At 45.8% G+C, this 17850-nt stretch overlaps 1 protein-coding gene across 1 annotated transcript in view; it reads left to right on the forward strand.

Moving 5' to 3' along the window:
• Positions 1 to 17850, forward strand: part of ITIH6 (inter-alpha-trypsin inhibitor heavy chain family member 6) — a 42148-nt gene that overhangs the window by 9213 nt on the left and 15085 nt on the right. The window contains 8 exon segments of the mRNA XM_059049738.1: positions 612 to 781; positions 5527 to 5643; positions 12749 to 12920; positions 13649 to 13842; positions 13844 to 13964; positions 13967 to 14597; positions 14599 to 14762; positions 14765 to 15700. Coding sequence (XP_058905721.1) covers positions 612 to 781; positions 5527 to 5643; positions 12749 to 12920; positions 13649 to 13842; positions 13844 to 13964; positions 13967 to 14597; positions 14599 to 14762; positions 14765 to 15700 — 2505 coding nt within the window.

Below are 17850 nucleotides of genomic sequence, written 5' to 3' on the forward strand. Positions count from 1 at the left end.
TTGTGGCCAGCTCAGCAAACATCCGGGACCAGAAGTTCATCTGTGATTTCATGAGGCGCTAAAAGTCTTATTCACACACGTGATTCTGAGAGTCAAGAAGCCAGAGGGGGAAGAAAACACATGAAATTCTATCTAGAAGAGACCGTTGCTGGGCTGCAGTTTCCCACAGCAGTAAGGGGCATGGGAGGAGACCGAGGCCCTGACTGTGTATCTGTCTCTCTCCACAACACACACGACACGGTCACTCTGGGAGGAGATCCAGGCTTCTGGGGACGTGACACTCCTCCAGAGACTGGGATCCCGGGGTGGATGGCAAATGAGCCAGGATGAAGTTGTGAGTGAGGGCCATGTTGCCAGAGCCTGGGAGCTGAGTGGGGCTGGGTGGGTCAGGCTGGGCCCGTGGAAGAGGCAGAGTAAGGGGAGCTGGTTGTAGGATTGGGAGAGGAATGCAGCATTTGGGCAGGTGGAGGGGCGTTGTAGGCACAAGGAACAGCAGGTGGTGCAGGGCTTGCTTCTCACCCTCCCCAGATATTGCCTCTTTTGATGTCCCTTTACGTGGCTTTCTGTCTGGCAAGCTCTCCATCCCACCTACCCCCTCCCCACCCATGCAGGTGAGGCTGACTCGCCCCCATCCACCAGGATTGAGAGGGGAGAGACCTGTGTCCAAATTACCTTCTGCGCGACACTGCAAGACCAGTCTGCCTTCTCCAGTTCAGGTATCAGGGCCGACTTCGTGGTCCAGTATGATGTAGTCATGGAAGACATCATTGGAGATGTGCAGGTGAGAGGGCCAGGGGAATGGAAAGTTTGTGGGCTCTGGAGTCAGACAGGCCTGGGAAACAAGGTGCTGGCCTCCACAAGGTGCGTGTTTGTTTCTCCCTAGGGATCAGTGAGGACTAGTGAACACTGACAGGACGGTGTGTAGCAACACATGACTTCACACCTGGTGAGGCACATGTGTCCCCCAAAGGGTTGGAGACCCGGGACTGTATAAACTGAATCAAGATCCAGGTGAATACATTCCTAACTGAAGCAAGTCATAGCCCACTCTTAACCAGACCTTTTGGAAAGGCAACCATTGGCCTGTGATTAGTCTCTCACACTTTCTGCAGCTCTGATACTCTCATGTTCTCTTGGGCTTTCTGGATGTCTCTAAGTTTTAAAAATTATTTTTGCCTCACTTGAGCCATTTGCCTAAACAGGGAGCCCTTAAATTCTGAGCGCACACACTCACGAAGAACGTGCAGAGGTCCCACGCTCTACCAGAGGAGTGGAGGCTGATCTGGGACCCTTGGCTTGACAACAACAATTGCATGGCAGCCTGAGATGTCTGGTCCCAGCCTGCTTCTCCCACCACACCTCTCACTGCCTCCAGCACACAAACCATCCTCCAGCTGCCCCACACCACACCACACAGCACACCAACGTCCCAAAGCACCTGAACCTGCCAGTCATCTGTGCCTGAGTATGTGCTCATACTATCTGCCGCCCTGGGAATGTCTTCTCCCTCCTTTCTCCACTGGTGAGTGTCCTCCTTATCCCTGAAAACCTTGCTTCAGTGCCACCTCCATGATGACCCCACCCCCACTTACAATTCCTCTCTCTGCTCTGGGCTAATATAGTGCTTTGGTTACACCTCTCCTCATGCACTTACTTATTCATTCATTCATTCATATGTGGACTCATCTCCATCAAGCAGGAAACTGCCCTAGCCCAGTCCTGCCCTCAGTGACTCTGGGAAGTCAGGAATGAGTTGGACACAGCCCCTAATCTCCCTTTGGAAATGTCCCATCCTGAGGTAACCCGATACATAGAGCCAGAGCAGTCATTAAAGGCTCTAAGGGCTGTGTATAAATCTGTAATGGGTTACGTATGGATACCACTGAGGGGGGTTTCACGAGAGCCTTCCTGAACGAGTTGGCCTTTAAGTTAGCATAGGAAAACTGAATAGACTTTACCTCCACCTGGACTGATAGGATGAAGGGGAGGGCATGCAGAGAGAGGGGAATAGCATATGCAGAGGCACAGAGGTATAACAGAGGCCTGTTGTGTAAGGGGAATAGAAGGAATTCACCCTCTCAGAATAGGAGCTGAGGGTATCATGCCAGTAGGTGGCAGCAGGGCCTTAACCTGGTGTCCTGGGGTGTGTGTGTGTGTGTGTGTGTGTGTGTGTGTGTGTGTGCGCGCACGCGGGCACGCGCACACGTGTGAACTGAGGCATTTGTCTGCTTGTTCCTTCTTTACCATCTCCCATCTCCCACCATTGCCTGGAGCAAAGATACAGATAGAACAGACGGAACTAGGCATTAAATAGTATGACTGATACTCCCATCCACTGTGCGCTATGATTCCTGCATCCCCCAACCAAGAACCCCTCAATTCCCCTCCCATTTTACTTGAGTATGCCCGCCTTTCAAAGCCCAACACATTAACTCCATGGGCACCTAATCCATTATGCCCACTGCTAGCTGATGTCAGGAACCCTGAAGTGAATCACACACAGATCTTATTCACTGTCACCAGGTGAAACAGAGAGACACGAGAATGACGCAAGTTGAGAAGTGCTTTGTCAATGACAACATAAGTATGATGGAAGCCATCATGAGGGGTGAGGAGGTCAGGGAGTCTGACCTGGGTCTTAAAGAATTCAAAGAAGTGTACCAAGTTGGGAAGGGGGCTCTCAGAAGGCAAAGGCAGTCTAGTAAACTGAGGGCTGCATGATACAAAGAATGGAGGCTGGAAATATCCAGGGGTGTGTAGGTGAACTACAAGTGGATTGGAGTTCCTGGAGTGTTGATTTGAGGCCCAAGAAATGCTAAGAGGTGAGATTGAAGGCCATGAGTGCTGCAGGGGCTTGATAAGGAACATACAATTTATGTTGAACATGCCCAGGGAGCCCTGAGAGGGAATGACGCTATGAGGTTTGTGTTTAGAAAGATCAGACCGTGCAGCTGCTGAAACGATGCATGGATGGGAGGGGCCCCCAGGAGAAGCAGGGAAAGGAGCTCTAAATTTGGGCTTCATTAGTTTGGGATGGCGAGGAGGGGTGGACCTGAGACATATCCAGCCGATCAAACCGGCATGAATTTGTGGCTGGTTGGATGTGAGGAGTGAGGGACACAGGAGGATTCAGGGGTGACACTCAGGTTTATATCTGGAGTGACCATGTGGATGATGGTGCCTCTAAATGACAAAGACACGCAAGGGTGAGACGGAAGGAAAGTAATGGATTTGTCGTTTGGGCAGCATACATTGGAGGCTTCAGCCATCCAAGGGAACAGGTCCGGTGGTAAGTGGGTATGAAGTTGTGGAGGGGGAAGAGTGAAGAGCATTGTACTGGGGAAAGAGTTGTGGGGTCAGCAGTGGAGATTCAGGGGTTGAATCCAAGAGAGCTAGCTAGGGAGGTGACCCAGGCCAAATGTATAGAGCCAGAAGAGCAGATCCAGGGTGGCAGTTGCTACGGTAGAGCTTCCCAGTCTAGGAGCTATTGATCTCCACAGCCCTTGGGGTATCTGGCCCCACGAGCTGCCATCAGCCTATTCAGGGCTCTAAATCCCCACCACTTCCCTCCGTTGTGCTACACAAACGTCATCATTTTCTTTGCAGGCCATGACACACAAATATTAGGCAACACTGTTTAAGGGACGGGGGGAAAATGGAGCTGAAGAAAGAGACTGAATCCGATGGGCCCGAGAACTGGAAGGAGAATAAGGAGCGTTCATCATCTCTGGATCCCAGGGGAAAAGATTCTTCTGAGGACTAGAAGTGATTGTCAATTGTGAAATATATCAGGGAGGTGCAGTCTGATGAGAACTGAAATACACCCACTGAGTGTTCCAACCAACTGATCGTTGCTACCTTTGGTGAGAGATGGATCAGCGGTGGGGGTGGGAGCCAGTCTGCAGTGGGCAGAGGAGTAAACCGGAGGTGAGAAGACCATTGCATCTGCCGAGTTCATTACCTTGGCATGCTACCGGGAAGAAAGGAGCTGATTTGAAGTTTGGGTGGGATCCAGATGAGTGGAGGTTGTCTTAGTGGATGGAAAAGACACCAAAATTTTTAACCTGTAATGAAGACCCAGTTGGGTGCATGGGCTGGGTTGGAGAGTAGGAGTCTTGCTGGTGGAAGAGGTACTGGAGGCTGGGCATGCATGGGGTCAGGGAAGGATTGATTTGTCTTTCAGTAGAGGGAGGAGGCATATAGGTGTGTGGACCCTGTGCAAGGGTGGGGTGGGCAGTGCAAGGGACATGGCCTGGTGCCCTTAAGTCTTTCATGAGGAGGGAGGGGAGGCATTTCCTGAGAATGGGGTGGCATGACAGCTGAAGGGAGTGTGAGAGGTTGGTGACCTGGGTCATGCCTCTTGTTTATATAATAGGATGTGAGGTGTGGGGCCACTGGTGAGCCTGGGACCATGGAGAGGTAGGAATGTGATTTTCCCAGAAGCTCTCACCTACCCAGGTATGGGAAGAACACAGAAGGACAGCTGGACTTTGCCTGAGGCTTGGGCAGTTGCAGGATGGTTGACCCAGGGCTTGGGGAACTGCTGTAGAGTGCCAGGAAAAAGTGCAGACAAAGCCTGCGCTTGTGCTTGTGAATTAATTCAAAGGCTGGGGTGGAGGGGAAGAGCAAGATGTCCTCCCATCTCCTTCCTGCTCTCCACCACCCCCCTCCTGCCCTCCAAGACGGGAGGAGGATAGTGTGTCCAGCTTTGTGACCAGAGAATGCCTGGAGGGCTGAGAGGAGAATAAGCTGGTTATCCCAGGACAGAGCTTGCTTCAGGCTTCTGGGCAGAACAGACCCTCAGCGAGCCTATACTTCCTTAGGCTGAGCTGCCCCTGGCCCTGGGGGCCCTTCCAGCTTCCCCCTCCCCTTCCCTCAACTGTCCCAGGCCCCAGGCTCTGCAGAAGGAGAGGTGGAGTGGGGGAAGGGGGTCAGCAGCCAATCATATCCCCGATAGCCCAAGGCATCTGCACCTGGTCTAACCAATCCCCTCTGAACAAATAGCTCACTCAGCCTCTGCTCCCTCCTCCCCTCCCTGCTCTGCCCAGCAACAGCAGAAAGGAGGTTTAAGGAGGAGAGGGAGGCCCTGCAAACTCCCAGCCCCTGGCAGCAATGGAGCTGGGCCTCAGGCTCACTCTATAGAGGGAGGTTAAAACAACACTCTCAGTTCCTGGAGCCCAGGCAAACCGTCCCTAGGGGCCCTCAAGACTATGCAAGCCCAGCTCTCACAGACAGGAACTCACATATTACAGAGATCCTGATCCCTGGAGCCTTGGGCCACAAGCCAGTCTCATTTTCTCCACAGCTCAGGGGCAGGCCCTGGGCTGGCAGCCTGACCAGCAGAGATACACTTCTGGTGGAGGAGATGGACATTGAGCAAACAATCCCACAAATGCCTATTTGATAGATAGCAACAGTGATAAGGCCTAGGAAGGAAAAGAGCAGGGTTTTATACAGCAAAATAAGAGGGGACTTGATTTAGACTGGCTTTCACAGTTTTTGTTGATTCCACTTCTTTTTTTCCAGATTTGCGATGGCTATTTTGTTCATTACTTTGCACCCAGAAGCCTTCCACCTGTTGAGAAAAACGTGGTGTTTGTTATTGACGCGAGCGGCTCCACGTTTGGTACCAAAGTGAAGCAGGTAACAAGGACCCTGGGGATCGTTCATAGCTCTTGATTTAGAAAGCTCAGAGAGCAGAGAGTGCTGGTACACTGGTTCCCTGAGACAAGACACCCTGCCATCCCATCACCTTTGGACCTTATAGGCCTAGGCCTATCTTAGAGTCTTGGTACCTTACCTATCAGGTGCCATGTAGACATTGGAGCCACAGAATCCTAGGAACACTGAAACATAGGACTATGGGGCCTGAACCCATCAAGAGCCTCAACCACAAACCTCCAGGACTCATAAAGGCCCAGAGTCACAGAGACTTTGGGCTAGAGTACTCTGGCATCATAAAGCCTGAGTCAAAAACATTAAAACTGTAGTCATTTTAGATTCAGAACTGTCAAGGGTCCACAGCTTTGTTTTGTTTTGTTTTGTTTTGTTTTATTTGACTATGTAGCCAGAAGAATGCAGTGCACTGGCCTTATAGTGCTTAGAAGCCATAGAGTCCTGGGTCCATCTAGGCTTCAGTCTTGTATCCACAGCTTTGTTTTGTTTGACTATATAGCCAGAAGAATACAGTGCACTGGCCTTATAGTGCTTAGAAGCCATAGAGTCCTGGGTTCATCTAGGCTTCAGTCTTGTACCCCACCTAACAGAACACCCTTGAAACAGCATCCTGGAGCCACAGGCCAAAGTGATTTTGACTTTAGAGCCTGAATCCATAAAGTTCTGGAAGCTGCGTTTCAAACCATAGTACTCTAGGTTTCTAGAAATATACAGTTCTAGTGTCTTGGGACCGTGTAACTTTTTTCCTTGACATTTGTAACCAAAGAGCCCATGGGACCTAAGGCTAACTGACTTGTGTTTTATGAGAATATAACTAAACTTGGAGAAGTGAAGTATTGAAAACTGTCTCCTCTAGCCTTTAATGTATGGGAAGGAATATACCCAACTCCAAACCTTTTTAGTCTTCCCATTTGATCTAAGGCAGGACAAAAGCTGAAAGAAATTATGATGAGCATATTCCAGGGGCTAGGCATCCTAAAAGACTGAGATCTAGTCCTGGAACTATAGAATGTTTCTCCTCCCCCCATGCATGGCCACCATATCAGCTGAGTTCCTGTGTAAAAGCAGGAGGTTACAGTTGAAAGAACTGTAAGCCTGTACTCTATTTATGAAAGAGTCTCTAGGGAAACTCAAGACAACATAGGAAACAAAAACAAGGGCTCTAGAAACAATTTTAGTCTCTGACACCCACAACTGCAGCAACCAACAAACACAACCTAACTCCTAACAAGATAAACATAAAACCTCACACTAAAGGTCTATTTACCTCAGTTTCTTTTACCTCATACCTCATGTCTGGCTTTCAACAAAAATATACAAAGAGTGCTAAAAGGAGCACAATCTGAAGAAATGAATCAAGCATCAGAACCAAACTGATATGGCAGAGCTTAGAAATTATCACACCAGGAATTTAAAGTAAGTATGACTAATATGTTAAGGGTTCTAATGGGAAAAGTGGGCAACATACAAGAACAGATGGCAAATTTAAGCAGAGATGGATATCCTAAGAAAATTAAAAAGAATACTAGAAATATAAAACACTGTAACAGGAATGAAAAATGCCTTTGGTGGGCTCTTTAGGAGACTGAACATGGCCAAAGAAAGAATCAATGAACTTGAAGATATGACAATAGAAACTTCCCAAACCAAAAAGCAAAGAGAAAAAAGAATGAAAAATATATATATATGGAATCTAAAAAAAGAAATGGTTCTGAAGAACCTAGGGGCAAGACAGGAGTAAAGACATAGACATAGAGAATGGACTTGAGGATACGGGGAGGGGGAAGGGTAAGCTGGGACAAAGTGAGAGAGTGGCATGGACTTATATATACTACCAAATGTAAAATAGGTAGCTAGTGGGAAGCAGCCACATAGCACAGGGGGATCAGCTCAGTGCTTTGTGACCACCTAGAGGGGTGGGATAGGGAGGGTGGGAGGGAGACACAGAGAGAGGAGATATGAGGATATATGTATATGTATAGCTGATTCGCTTTGTTGTAGAGCACAAACTAACACATCATTGTAAAGCAATTATACTCCAATGAAGATGTTAAAAAAAAACAAAGACAAAATATCCAAGAACTGTGTACATGTACAAAAGTTTAACATGTGTAATGGGAATCCCATAAGGAAAAGAAAGAGAGAACGTAACAGAAGAAATATTTGGAGGAATAACAGGTACACATTTTCCAAAATAAATTACATCCATCAAACCACAGGTCCAGGAAGCTCAGAGAACACTGAGCAGGATAAATACCAAGAAATGTGCATGTAGGCATATCTTATTCAACCTGCAGAAAACTAAAGACAAAGAGAAAATCCTGTAAAAGCCCACAGAAAATAATACCTTACTTATAGAGGAACAAGAATAAGAATTACATTGAATTTCTCTTGAGAAACCATGCAAGGAAAAGGAGAGTGTAGTGAAATATTCAAAGTGTTGAAGGAGAAGGGAAGTTGAAGGAAAAAACCACTCACTTTGAATTCTGTATGCAGCAAAATTGTCCTTCCAAAGTGAAAAATAAAGACTTTATCAGCCAAATATTGAGAGAATTGTCACCAGTAGACCTGTCTTGCACAGCTAAATGTTAAAAGAAGTTCTCCATAGAGAATGAAAATGGGATAGCTCAGATAGTTGGATCTCCATAAAGCAAGGAAGATTGTTAGAGAAAGAATACTGCTGGTGGGAATGTAAATTGATACAGCCACTATGGAGAACAGTATGGAGGTTCCTTAAAAAACTACAAATATAACTACCATACAACCCTGCAATCCCACTACTGGGCATATACCCTGAGAAAACCATAATTCAAAAAGTGTCGTGTACCAAAATGTTCATTGCAGCTCTATTTACAATATCCAGGACATGGAAGCAACCTAAGTGTCCATCAACAGATGAATGGATAAAGAAGTTGTGGCACATATATATAATGGAATATTACTCAGCCATAAAAAGAAATGAAACTGATTTATTTGTAATGAGGTGGATGGACCTGGAGTCTGTCATACAGAGTGAAGTAAGTCAAAAGGAGAAAAACAAATACTGTATGCTAACACATATATATGGAATCTAAGAAAAAAAATGTCATGAAGAGACTAGGGGTAGGACGGGAATAAAACACAGACCTACTAGAGCATGGACTTGAGGATATGGGGAGGGGAAAGGGTAAGTTGTAACGAAGTGAGAGAGTGGCATGGACATATATACACTACCAAATGTAAAGTAGATAGCTAGTGGGAAGCAACTGCATAGCACAGGGAGATCAGCTTGGTGCTTTGTGACCACCTAGAGGGGTGGCATAGGGAAGGTGGGAGGGAGGGAGACGCAAGAGGGAAGAGATATGGGAACATATGTATATGTATAACTGATTCACTTTGTTGTAAAGCAGAAACTAACACACCACTGTAAAAGTTATACTCCAATAACGATGTTAAAAAAATAAAATTAAAGAGAATGACATTGTAACTATAACTTCGCTGTACAATGAAGGCAAAATAAATGGAAACAGATAAATATCAAATAAATTTAATGCTCTCAGTAAGTCTTAGGTACCCTGAAAAAAAAAAGAATAAATAAAAGTAAAATAATATATTTTATTTTTAACTAATTGATCTAACAGATAACGATTTGTTCAAAATAATAATAGCAACAAGGTATTCAGTGAATATAGTTTACTGATAAGTGAAATTAATGACAGCAATGTTATAAAGGACAAGATAGAGGAATTGGACTACTCTGTCACAAGGTATTTGAACTATTCATGAAGCTGTATAGTGTTATTTGAATGTGGACTGGAATTAGTTGTAAAGGCATGCTGCAAACTCTAGTGCAACCACTAAGAAATTTTCTTAACATAATGGATATGCTAAGAGACAAGAGACAATGGGACCGTATAAAACACTCGACTGAAACCAGAGAAGGCAGGAAAAGAGTAGAAGACAAAGAGAAAAAAGGGAAACAAAGAGAAAACAGTTAGGGCTTCCCTGGTGGCACAGTGGTTGAGAATCTGCCTGCCAGTGCAGGGGACACGGGTTCGAGCCCTGGTCTGGGAAGATCCCACATGCCGCGGAGCAACTGGGCTCGTGAGCCACAACTCCTGAGCCTGCGCGTATGGAGCCTGTGCTTCTCAACAAGAGAGGCCGTGATAATGAGAGGCCCACGCACCGCGATGAAGAGTGGCCCTCGCGCACCGCAACTAGACAAAGCCCTCACACAGAAATGAAGAACCAACACAGCCATAAATAAATAAATAATTTTTTTAAAAAAGAGAAAACAGTTAAAAATATAGCAAATATTAATCTAATTATATCAGTAATCACTTTAATGATGACTTGTCTAAATACACCAATTAAAAGACAGAAGCTTCCATATAATATGTTTATGTATAGCTGATTCAGTTTGTTATAGAGCAGAAACTGACACACCATTGTAAAGCAATTATACTCCAATAAAGATGTTAAAAAAACCAGTACGGCCAACTTAAAAGTGGCTTCAAAATTTTAAAGGCTAGATCTCATGTTAAGTGTTCTTACCATAACAAAATTTTAAAAATTAAAAAAAACCACGGAAGCTGTCAGTGTCAATTAAAACAAAACAAAAACCAACTATGTTTTCTACAAGAAGCCCATTTTAAATATAAAGACACAGATAAAAGTAATGGGATGCAAAGAACATATACCATGCTAACACTAACCAAAAGGAAGCTGGAACAGCTATATTAATTTCAGACCAAGTACACTTCAGAGCAAGTAAATTGTCAGGGATTAAAAGGTACATTATATTATGGTAAAAGGGTTGATTCTCCAAGAAGACATAATAATCCTTAATATGCATGCACCTAACATTAAAGTGTCAACATACATGAGGCAAAAATTGATAGAACTGCAAGGATAAATGGACAAATCCACTATTATAGTTGGAGACTTCAACTTCCCTATATCAGAAATGGACATATCCAACAGGCAGAAAATCCATAAGGACATTGTGGAACTGAACAGCACCATCATTTAATTGAATATAACTAACATCTACACAACACTTCATCCAACAACAGCACAATACACATTTGCCCCAAGCTCACGTGGAACATTTGCCAAGATAGACTATATTGTGGGCCATAAAACACACCTTAACAAATTTAAAATAAGATAAATCATACAAAGTATGCTCTCAGACTAAATGGAATAAAACTAGAAATCAGCAACAGAAAGATAGCTGGAAAATCTCAAAGTAATAGGAGATTAAACAACATACTTTTAAAAACGTAATCTGTCCCTGGATAACAGGATATTCTCAGGGAAGGCCATCCTTTATGTGTCAGCCCTCTCAATGGAAGCAGGAGTATGGTGCTCAGCTCCTTTTTTGAAAAAAATATTTATTTATTTATTTATTTATTTGGCTGCTCCAGGTCTTAGTTGCAGTGTGTGGAATCTTCATTGTGGCATGCAGGATATTTTTAGCTGCAGCATGTGGGATCTTTTTTTTTTTTTTAGTTGCAGCATGCAGGATCTTCGTTGCCGCATGAGAACTCTTAGTTGCGACATGTGGGATCTAGTTCCCTGACCTGGGATTGAACTGGGGCCCCCTGTATTGGGGGTGTGGAGTCTTAGCCACTGGACCACCAGGGAAGTCCCTGGTGCTCAGCTCCTGATCCCAGAATGTGTGACCTATCCCCTGAGTTCATCTTATGGCAGGAAAGATTCTGATCCACTTAAAAGCATTCAAGGCATCTTCTACCAGTTTAAGATGTAGAGAAAGGCAAGCCACAAATGTCCTTCCTGTGGTTTCTAGAATCCACACCTCTATAAAAGGTTGAAGGTGAATACTTAAAATCACTGGACTTACCACCTCCAAAATACAGATTTGAGTCCCTGGTCCATCAATGACTAGCTGTGTGACCTTGAGCTAGCCACTCCACTCTCTGAGCCTTAATGTCATCTCTTGTAAAATGAGGATAATATTAGTACCTCCTTCATTGTGTTGCTGTGAAGATGAAATGAGCTGATGCATCTAAAGTACAGTGCCAGGAACATAGCAAGTATCCTATAAATGGTACCGTAATACTAGAACCTACATACTGTATTCCCTGAGCGTAGCCCTATACTAAATATTGTCATGGAGAAGGGAGCCAAGAGGAAGTAGCGATCTAAGCCCTGTTCTCAGAGGACTCAAGATCTGTATGGAGAATGAAAATATTCCACATAAGACAGTCAGAAAATAGTGTGGGACAGGGAATATCTGGGTGCGAAGGGCATGGATCAGACTAGGCAATCAAGGAAGGGCTGCCCAGAGAAAGAGCAACTGAAGGAACTATGATGATATGAATAAGTAAAGGACAAAATTGTGGAGACAAAATGGAATCTAGGTTATCAGGAGGTTTCTTCCAGCCTGGAAGAAACAGAAATTGAGGTAGAAGAACAGATTAGAGAGAACAGAGAACCAAATCATGCAAAGTCATTGAAAGGTAGCTATAAATACCTGGAGTTGTAAAGCTCTTAAAATTTAGGGCCCTCGAATCATTGAATCCTTGATCATAGGTTCAGAAACCATAGGACAAATGAATCCTAGCTCTCTGAAAGCATAGAACTTGAACCTTCTAGACCACCACTCTCCAGTAGAACTTTTTTGATGATGGAAATGTTCTAAACAGTGTCCAGTACAGTAGCTACTGGCCACATGAAGTTATTGAACCCTTGAAATATGGCTACTGCAAATGGAGAAACAGAATTTTAACTTTTTCTTTAATTTTAACTAACTTACATTTACATTTAAATAACTACATGTGGCTAGCAGTTACCATTGGACAGTACTATTCTAGGCTTTGAGCCATTAGAGCCTATAGAGCATTTTGACCTAAGAATTCTAGACTTAAAGTGCTGGAGTCAGAGAGCATTAAAACCATACAACAAAAGCAGAAACTAACACACCATTGTAAAGCAATTATACTTCAATAAAGATGTTTAAAAAACATACAACACTTAGACCTCAGTATCTTGTATAGAAAGAGGCTTTCAGTCTTGAACAAGACCTCAAGTCTTGGTCCATCTCCTTCACATCATCTATATCCCACAGACTAAAAAGGCCATGAGTGTGATCCTTCGTAACCTGCCAGCCAGAGACTACTTCAACATCATCTCTTTTTCTGACACAGTTAGTGTCTGGAAAGCCAGAGGCTCCATCCAGGCCACCATCCAGAATGTCCACAGTGCCAAGGACTACCTGGGGCACATGGAAGCTGCTGGCAGTGTTAGACCTACCCACCCAAATTGGCAGGCTGTGATGACATGGGAAATTCTTAAAACCCTCCCTTCATGCACCCATCATTTCACCTCTCATAATGTCTGAAATATCACTGTTACACTTTACACAAATATGTACCTTTGTCCTTCTGTGTTTCTTTGCCTAGTGGAAAGAGCACAGCTAAATCTCCATGTATTTTAGGACACATTCCTCTTTGGGGCTGAATTTCCTCCTCTTTAAAGCACATACTCAAAAGAATTTGCTGAAACTTTTGTTTTATTTTTTATCAATAATCTAGATATTTATTTCTAAGTATTTGAGCAAGCTGCTGCCCTGATTTTGGCTTCTGATCAATCCTCTCTCAGACGATTACTGAAGTCTCCTCCACCTACCGCCTCCTGACAACTCAGCCCTTTTTTCCCCTGTAGCATGGAGGTGGAGATGCTATCCTTGGGGATCTGCCAATCTGACTAGAGAATGAGACATCCCCCCAGGAAACAGTCAGAGCAGTCTGAGACAGGGAGTGATAAAAACCAAGGACATGTGGGCCCCACTGTCAGATGTCAGGGAGCCTGTGTGGGGGTGGGGATTTGGGAAGAATAAGCAGCGGAAACAGTGTGAGCAATGATAAGGAGATATGACTGAGCCTGAGAGGTTGGTGAGGTACCCCGTGTGTCCAATGGGGGTAGAAGTTACTAGAAAACATGGTTTCACAGTCTGCTCTCCAATTAGGGACTGACATCAATGCAGCTCTGCTGGCAGCTGCTTCAGTGCTGAACCATAGCAACCAGGAGCCTGGAAGGGGCCCCAGTGTGGGGAGGATCCCTCTCATTATCTTCCTGACAGATGGGGAGCCGATGGCTGGAGTGACGACTCCCAGTGTGATCCTCTCCAACATCCGTCAGGCACTGTAGAACAGAGTGTCCCAAGGTCAGCTTGGCCTTTGGGGATGATGCTGACTTCCCACTGCTGCGTCGCTTGTCCCTGGAGAACCAAGGAGCAGCCTGGTGCATATATGAGGACATGAACACAGCCCTATAGCTGGAGGGCCTTATGAAGAGATCTCTATGCCTCTGCTGGTAGATGTGCATCTGGACTACCTGGGTGGCTTGATTGGGGCCTCCTCTTGGGCCTTTTCCCCCAACTACTTTGGTGGTTCAGAGCTGGTGGTGGCAGGCCAAGTGCAACCAGGCAAGCAGGAACTGGACATCTACCTGGCAACCTGTGGCCCCAGGGGTCAGCTTCTCATGGCCTGCCACAGTGAGGTGGCCACCAACAGCAGCCAGAAGGTCTTTGGTTGCCCAGGGGACCCAGCCCCCAATGTAGCCCACTTCATACACTGCCTCTGGGCCGACATCACCTTTGGAGATCTGCTGGAGGCACACTTCCAAGCTCACGATGCCAGCACTCACCACCTGCTGGCTGCTAAAGTCCTCAACCTGTCCTTTGAATAAGATTTTGTCACACCTCTGACTTCACTGGTCATGGTGCAGCCCAAAGAAGCCACTGAAGAAGTCAGGAAACAGACTTTCACCGCAGATGGACTAGGCACCATCTTGCCCTCAACCACCAGCAGTCATGGCCTAAGGGCAGGCACAGCCCAACCAGCCTTTGTTCCCAAGGTTTCTCCCAAATCAAGGCTTGTGAAACCAAAGTTCTACTTATCTTCAACTACTCCTGCCCAGTTCCAAGGAGTTGGAGCCAGTGGGTCAGAGCCCTAGTACCCCATCCACTCTCGCACACCCAAAGCCCCAAATTCCAGCACAACAGGGTTCTGGCAACTTGGCTCAGCCAACATTTAGGATACCTCCTGCTGCCATTGTGCTCTCAAATTCTGGTGGCCTATTGTTCTGAAGCCCAGTACGCCATTACATCAGAATTCTGGTACCCTATTACCCATGAATTCCAAGACACAAGTCCCACCTCTGAATCCTAGCACCCCAGCCCAGCCCAAAGCTGGCTCTATGAAACATGTTACTCTGCTGCATTCCAAACCTGGTTCTCCATCACAACCTAAACTAGATGTCCCATCACACCCCCAACCTGGGGTACTTACATCACAGTCACCCAAATGCCTGTCACAGCCCAGGGCTGGAGTCTCCACACATCAGATTGTCAAATACTCATCACACACCAGAGCAAGGGTTCCTGCTCCTAAGATCCCAAACAACCTACCGTACCCTAGACCTGGGATCCTCTTACCCAAGACCCCTAAAATCCCATCACCTCTTAAACCTAGTGCCCCTCCTCATCAAACTCCCCTAAGCTTATTACTTTCCAAACCTAAGACAATGATCCCCAATAAACCCAAAATCTCATTACCCCCCAGGCCTGACAAACTCAGGTCCCCACCTCCTCAGAGCCTTAGCATACTTCCGAGCACTATCTCAAGTCCTACAAGTCCCAGCAGTTCCATGACAATTTCTGTCCTTGGAGAACCCCTCCCTACTCTCTTTCACCCCACCCTGCCCTCTCTGCTGGCCCCTGGAAGGCTCTGGCATCAGCATGACCTGTTGCCCGAGCCCCAATGCACCAGGAAACTTCTGGGACCATCTGTGTCAGGAGTCCCGATGATGGGCCTACCCAACAGCTCCAGGCCTATGCCAGAAGGCAACCCCCCAAACCTGCCAGTCTTGATGCCTTCTAGCACCCTCCCTGAGGCGGTCAGCCTGTTCCTTATCCTTAAGGAGCTACAGCTGCTGTCTGAGTCAATGGAGGAGTCCAAATTTGTGGAGTCCTTGAACCCACCAGCTTTCTATACCTTCCTCATTCCTGACAAAGATGGTGAGTGCCATGGGCAAGAGGTCAAGCCACAAGGGGGGGCAGTATGAATATAGAGAGCCAGGAACTAGAAGTATACTAAGCTTGTGCAGATTCTTGTGATTCAAGCTGCTTGCTTGCTTACTTTGAGACTTTGAACCAGCTACTTAACTTCTCTGGGCCTCAGCACATAGGCACAGAATTAGAGGCCCTGGGAGAGAAGGGATGTTAAGACTGGGGAATGCACAGAAATGAACTGGCCAAGCTATGGCTTTGACATTTGCTTTGTTGGACAAGAGAATTGCTCATGCTTCCCAAGCAGAGAAGAGATGTGGGGTTATAAATTGGAGCATCACTGGGCTAGTCAGCTCTAATTCGTTCTTTTGTGCTCTATGAACAGCCCTGCTTAATGAAAGGGATATAAAAATTGGGGAAGATGATGATAGTTGTCTTTAAATTTCCCAAAGACTGTGAAATAATAACAGTTTACATTTTTTAGCTCTTCCTATGTGCAGGTACTGCTCTACATATTGTACTTGTAGTCCTCATTTGATCCTCACCAAAACACTCTTAATATCTGCATTTTACTCATGGGGAAACTGAAGCACAGAGAAGTGAAGTAACTTGTTCCACATCACATAGCTAGTAAGAGATTTGAACCTACATAATCTGGCCCCATGCTGAATGTGATTCACCTCTGCACTATTTGCCTTCCTGAGAGGAGTGACATTTCCTAGGGTGACCTTGTAGGGCAGGATTAGAACCAGTTGGTGGTGGCAATAAGTCATTGAGATAGAAATTTGGGCATGACATCCTTGATGTACCCCTCTCCTTCACCACCCTCCCTCCCAATATCCCATCCATCTTCAATTCCTGACACTGTTATCTTTGATATGTTTGTCAAATGCACCCACTTCTCACTACCCCAACTGTCACTATCCTAGGGCAGACTACCATTGTGCCTCATCAACAAAACTGTTCCAGCCTCCTCACTGGTTTTCTTGCTTCCTCTCTTGAGATATTCTCTTGGCCATTCTCCCCCAGCAGCTGAAGGTATCATTTTTTAAATATAAATTTATGTATTTTATTTTATTTTTATTTTTGGCTGTGTTGGGTCTTTGTTGCTGCACGCGGGCTCTCTCTAGCTGCTGCTAGCAGAGACCACTCCTCATTGCGGTGCATGGGCTTCTCATTGTGGTGGCCTCTCTTGTTGTGGAGCACGGGTTCTAGGTGTATGAGCTTCAGTAGTTGTGGCATGCAGGCTCATTAGTTGTGGCTCGCAGGCTCTAGAGCACAGACTCAGTAGTTGTGGCGCACGGGCTTAGCTGCTCTGCGGCATGTGGGATCCTCCCGGACCAGGGCTCGAACCCGTGTCCTCTGCATTGGCAGGCAGATTCCTAACCACTGCGCCACCAGGGAAGCCCAAAGCGATCGTTTAAAAACATAGATCACTTCATGTCCCTTCCCTACTTAACTCATCTCAAGGGTTTCCTATCATCCCTAGAATAAAATCCAAAGTCCTCTTTATGAGCTTCAAGGCCCTGCATGATCTGCCCTCTATCCCATACCTCTCTGACCTCACCTTCTCCCACTCACCCTCTGAACTCAAGCCCCAATGGCCTCCTGTTCCTCCAGTGGGCCTTACCCCCATCCCTGCCTCCATTCAGGGACCTCTTCCAAGCTGTTCCCCCTGCTTGAAAATTGCTCTGACCTGCCTTGCCCGGCTCCCTGCCTACCACCCTCATCTCTTCCACTGCCACTCAAACTCCATCTCATGCCTTAAATCTCAGGTCAAATGTCCTTCTCACCCCTTCCTACTGCCCCAGACTACATCAAGGATCTGCAGCTCCCTCCATCAATCTGTTCTTTTTTCTTATAGCATTTGTCACCATTGGTAATTATAATTTCATTCATGCCTGCCTTCCCAACCAAAATATGAGCTTCACCAGGTCAGAAATCATGACTGACTTTTTCACCACCATATCACTGATGCTTGAACAGTGCCTGAATGAATAAATAAATGATCACATGAATGCATGCATAAATGCTATAAGGAAGAATTTTGAACATAACTGAGCTTGAAAGACTAAGGTGCTATGCAGAACATAAGGTCTCAGTCTTGGCAATGTGCAGGTCAGATTGGGAAGCCAGTGAAGACTCTCCTGGTCAGAAGG

Source organism: Kogia breviceps, chromosome X, assembly GCF_026419965.1.
Source record: "Kogia breviceps isolate mKogBre1 chromosome X, mKogBre1 haplotype 1, whole genome shotgun sequence".
Classification (NCBI taxonomy): Eukaryota; Metazoa; Chordata; class Mammalia; order Artiodactyla; family Physeteridae; genus Kogia; species Kogia breviceps.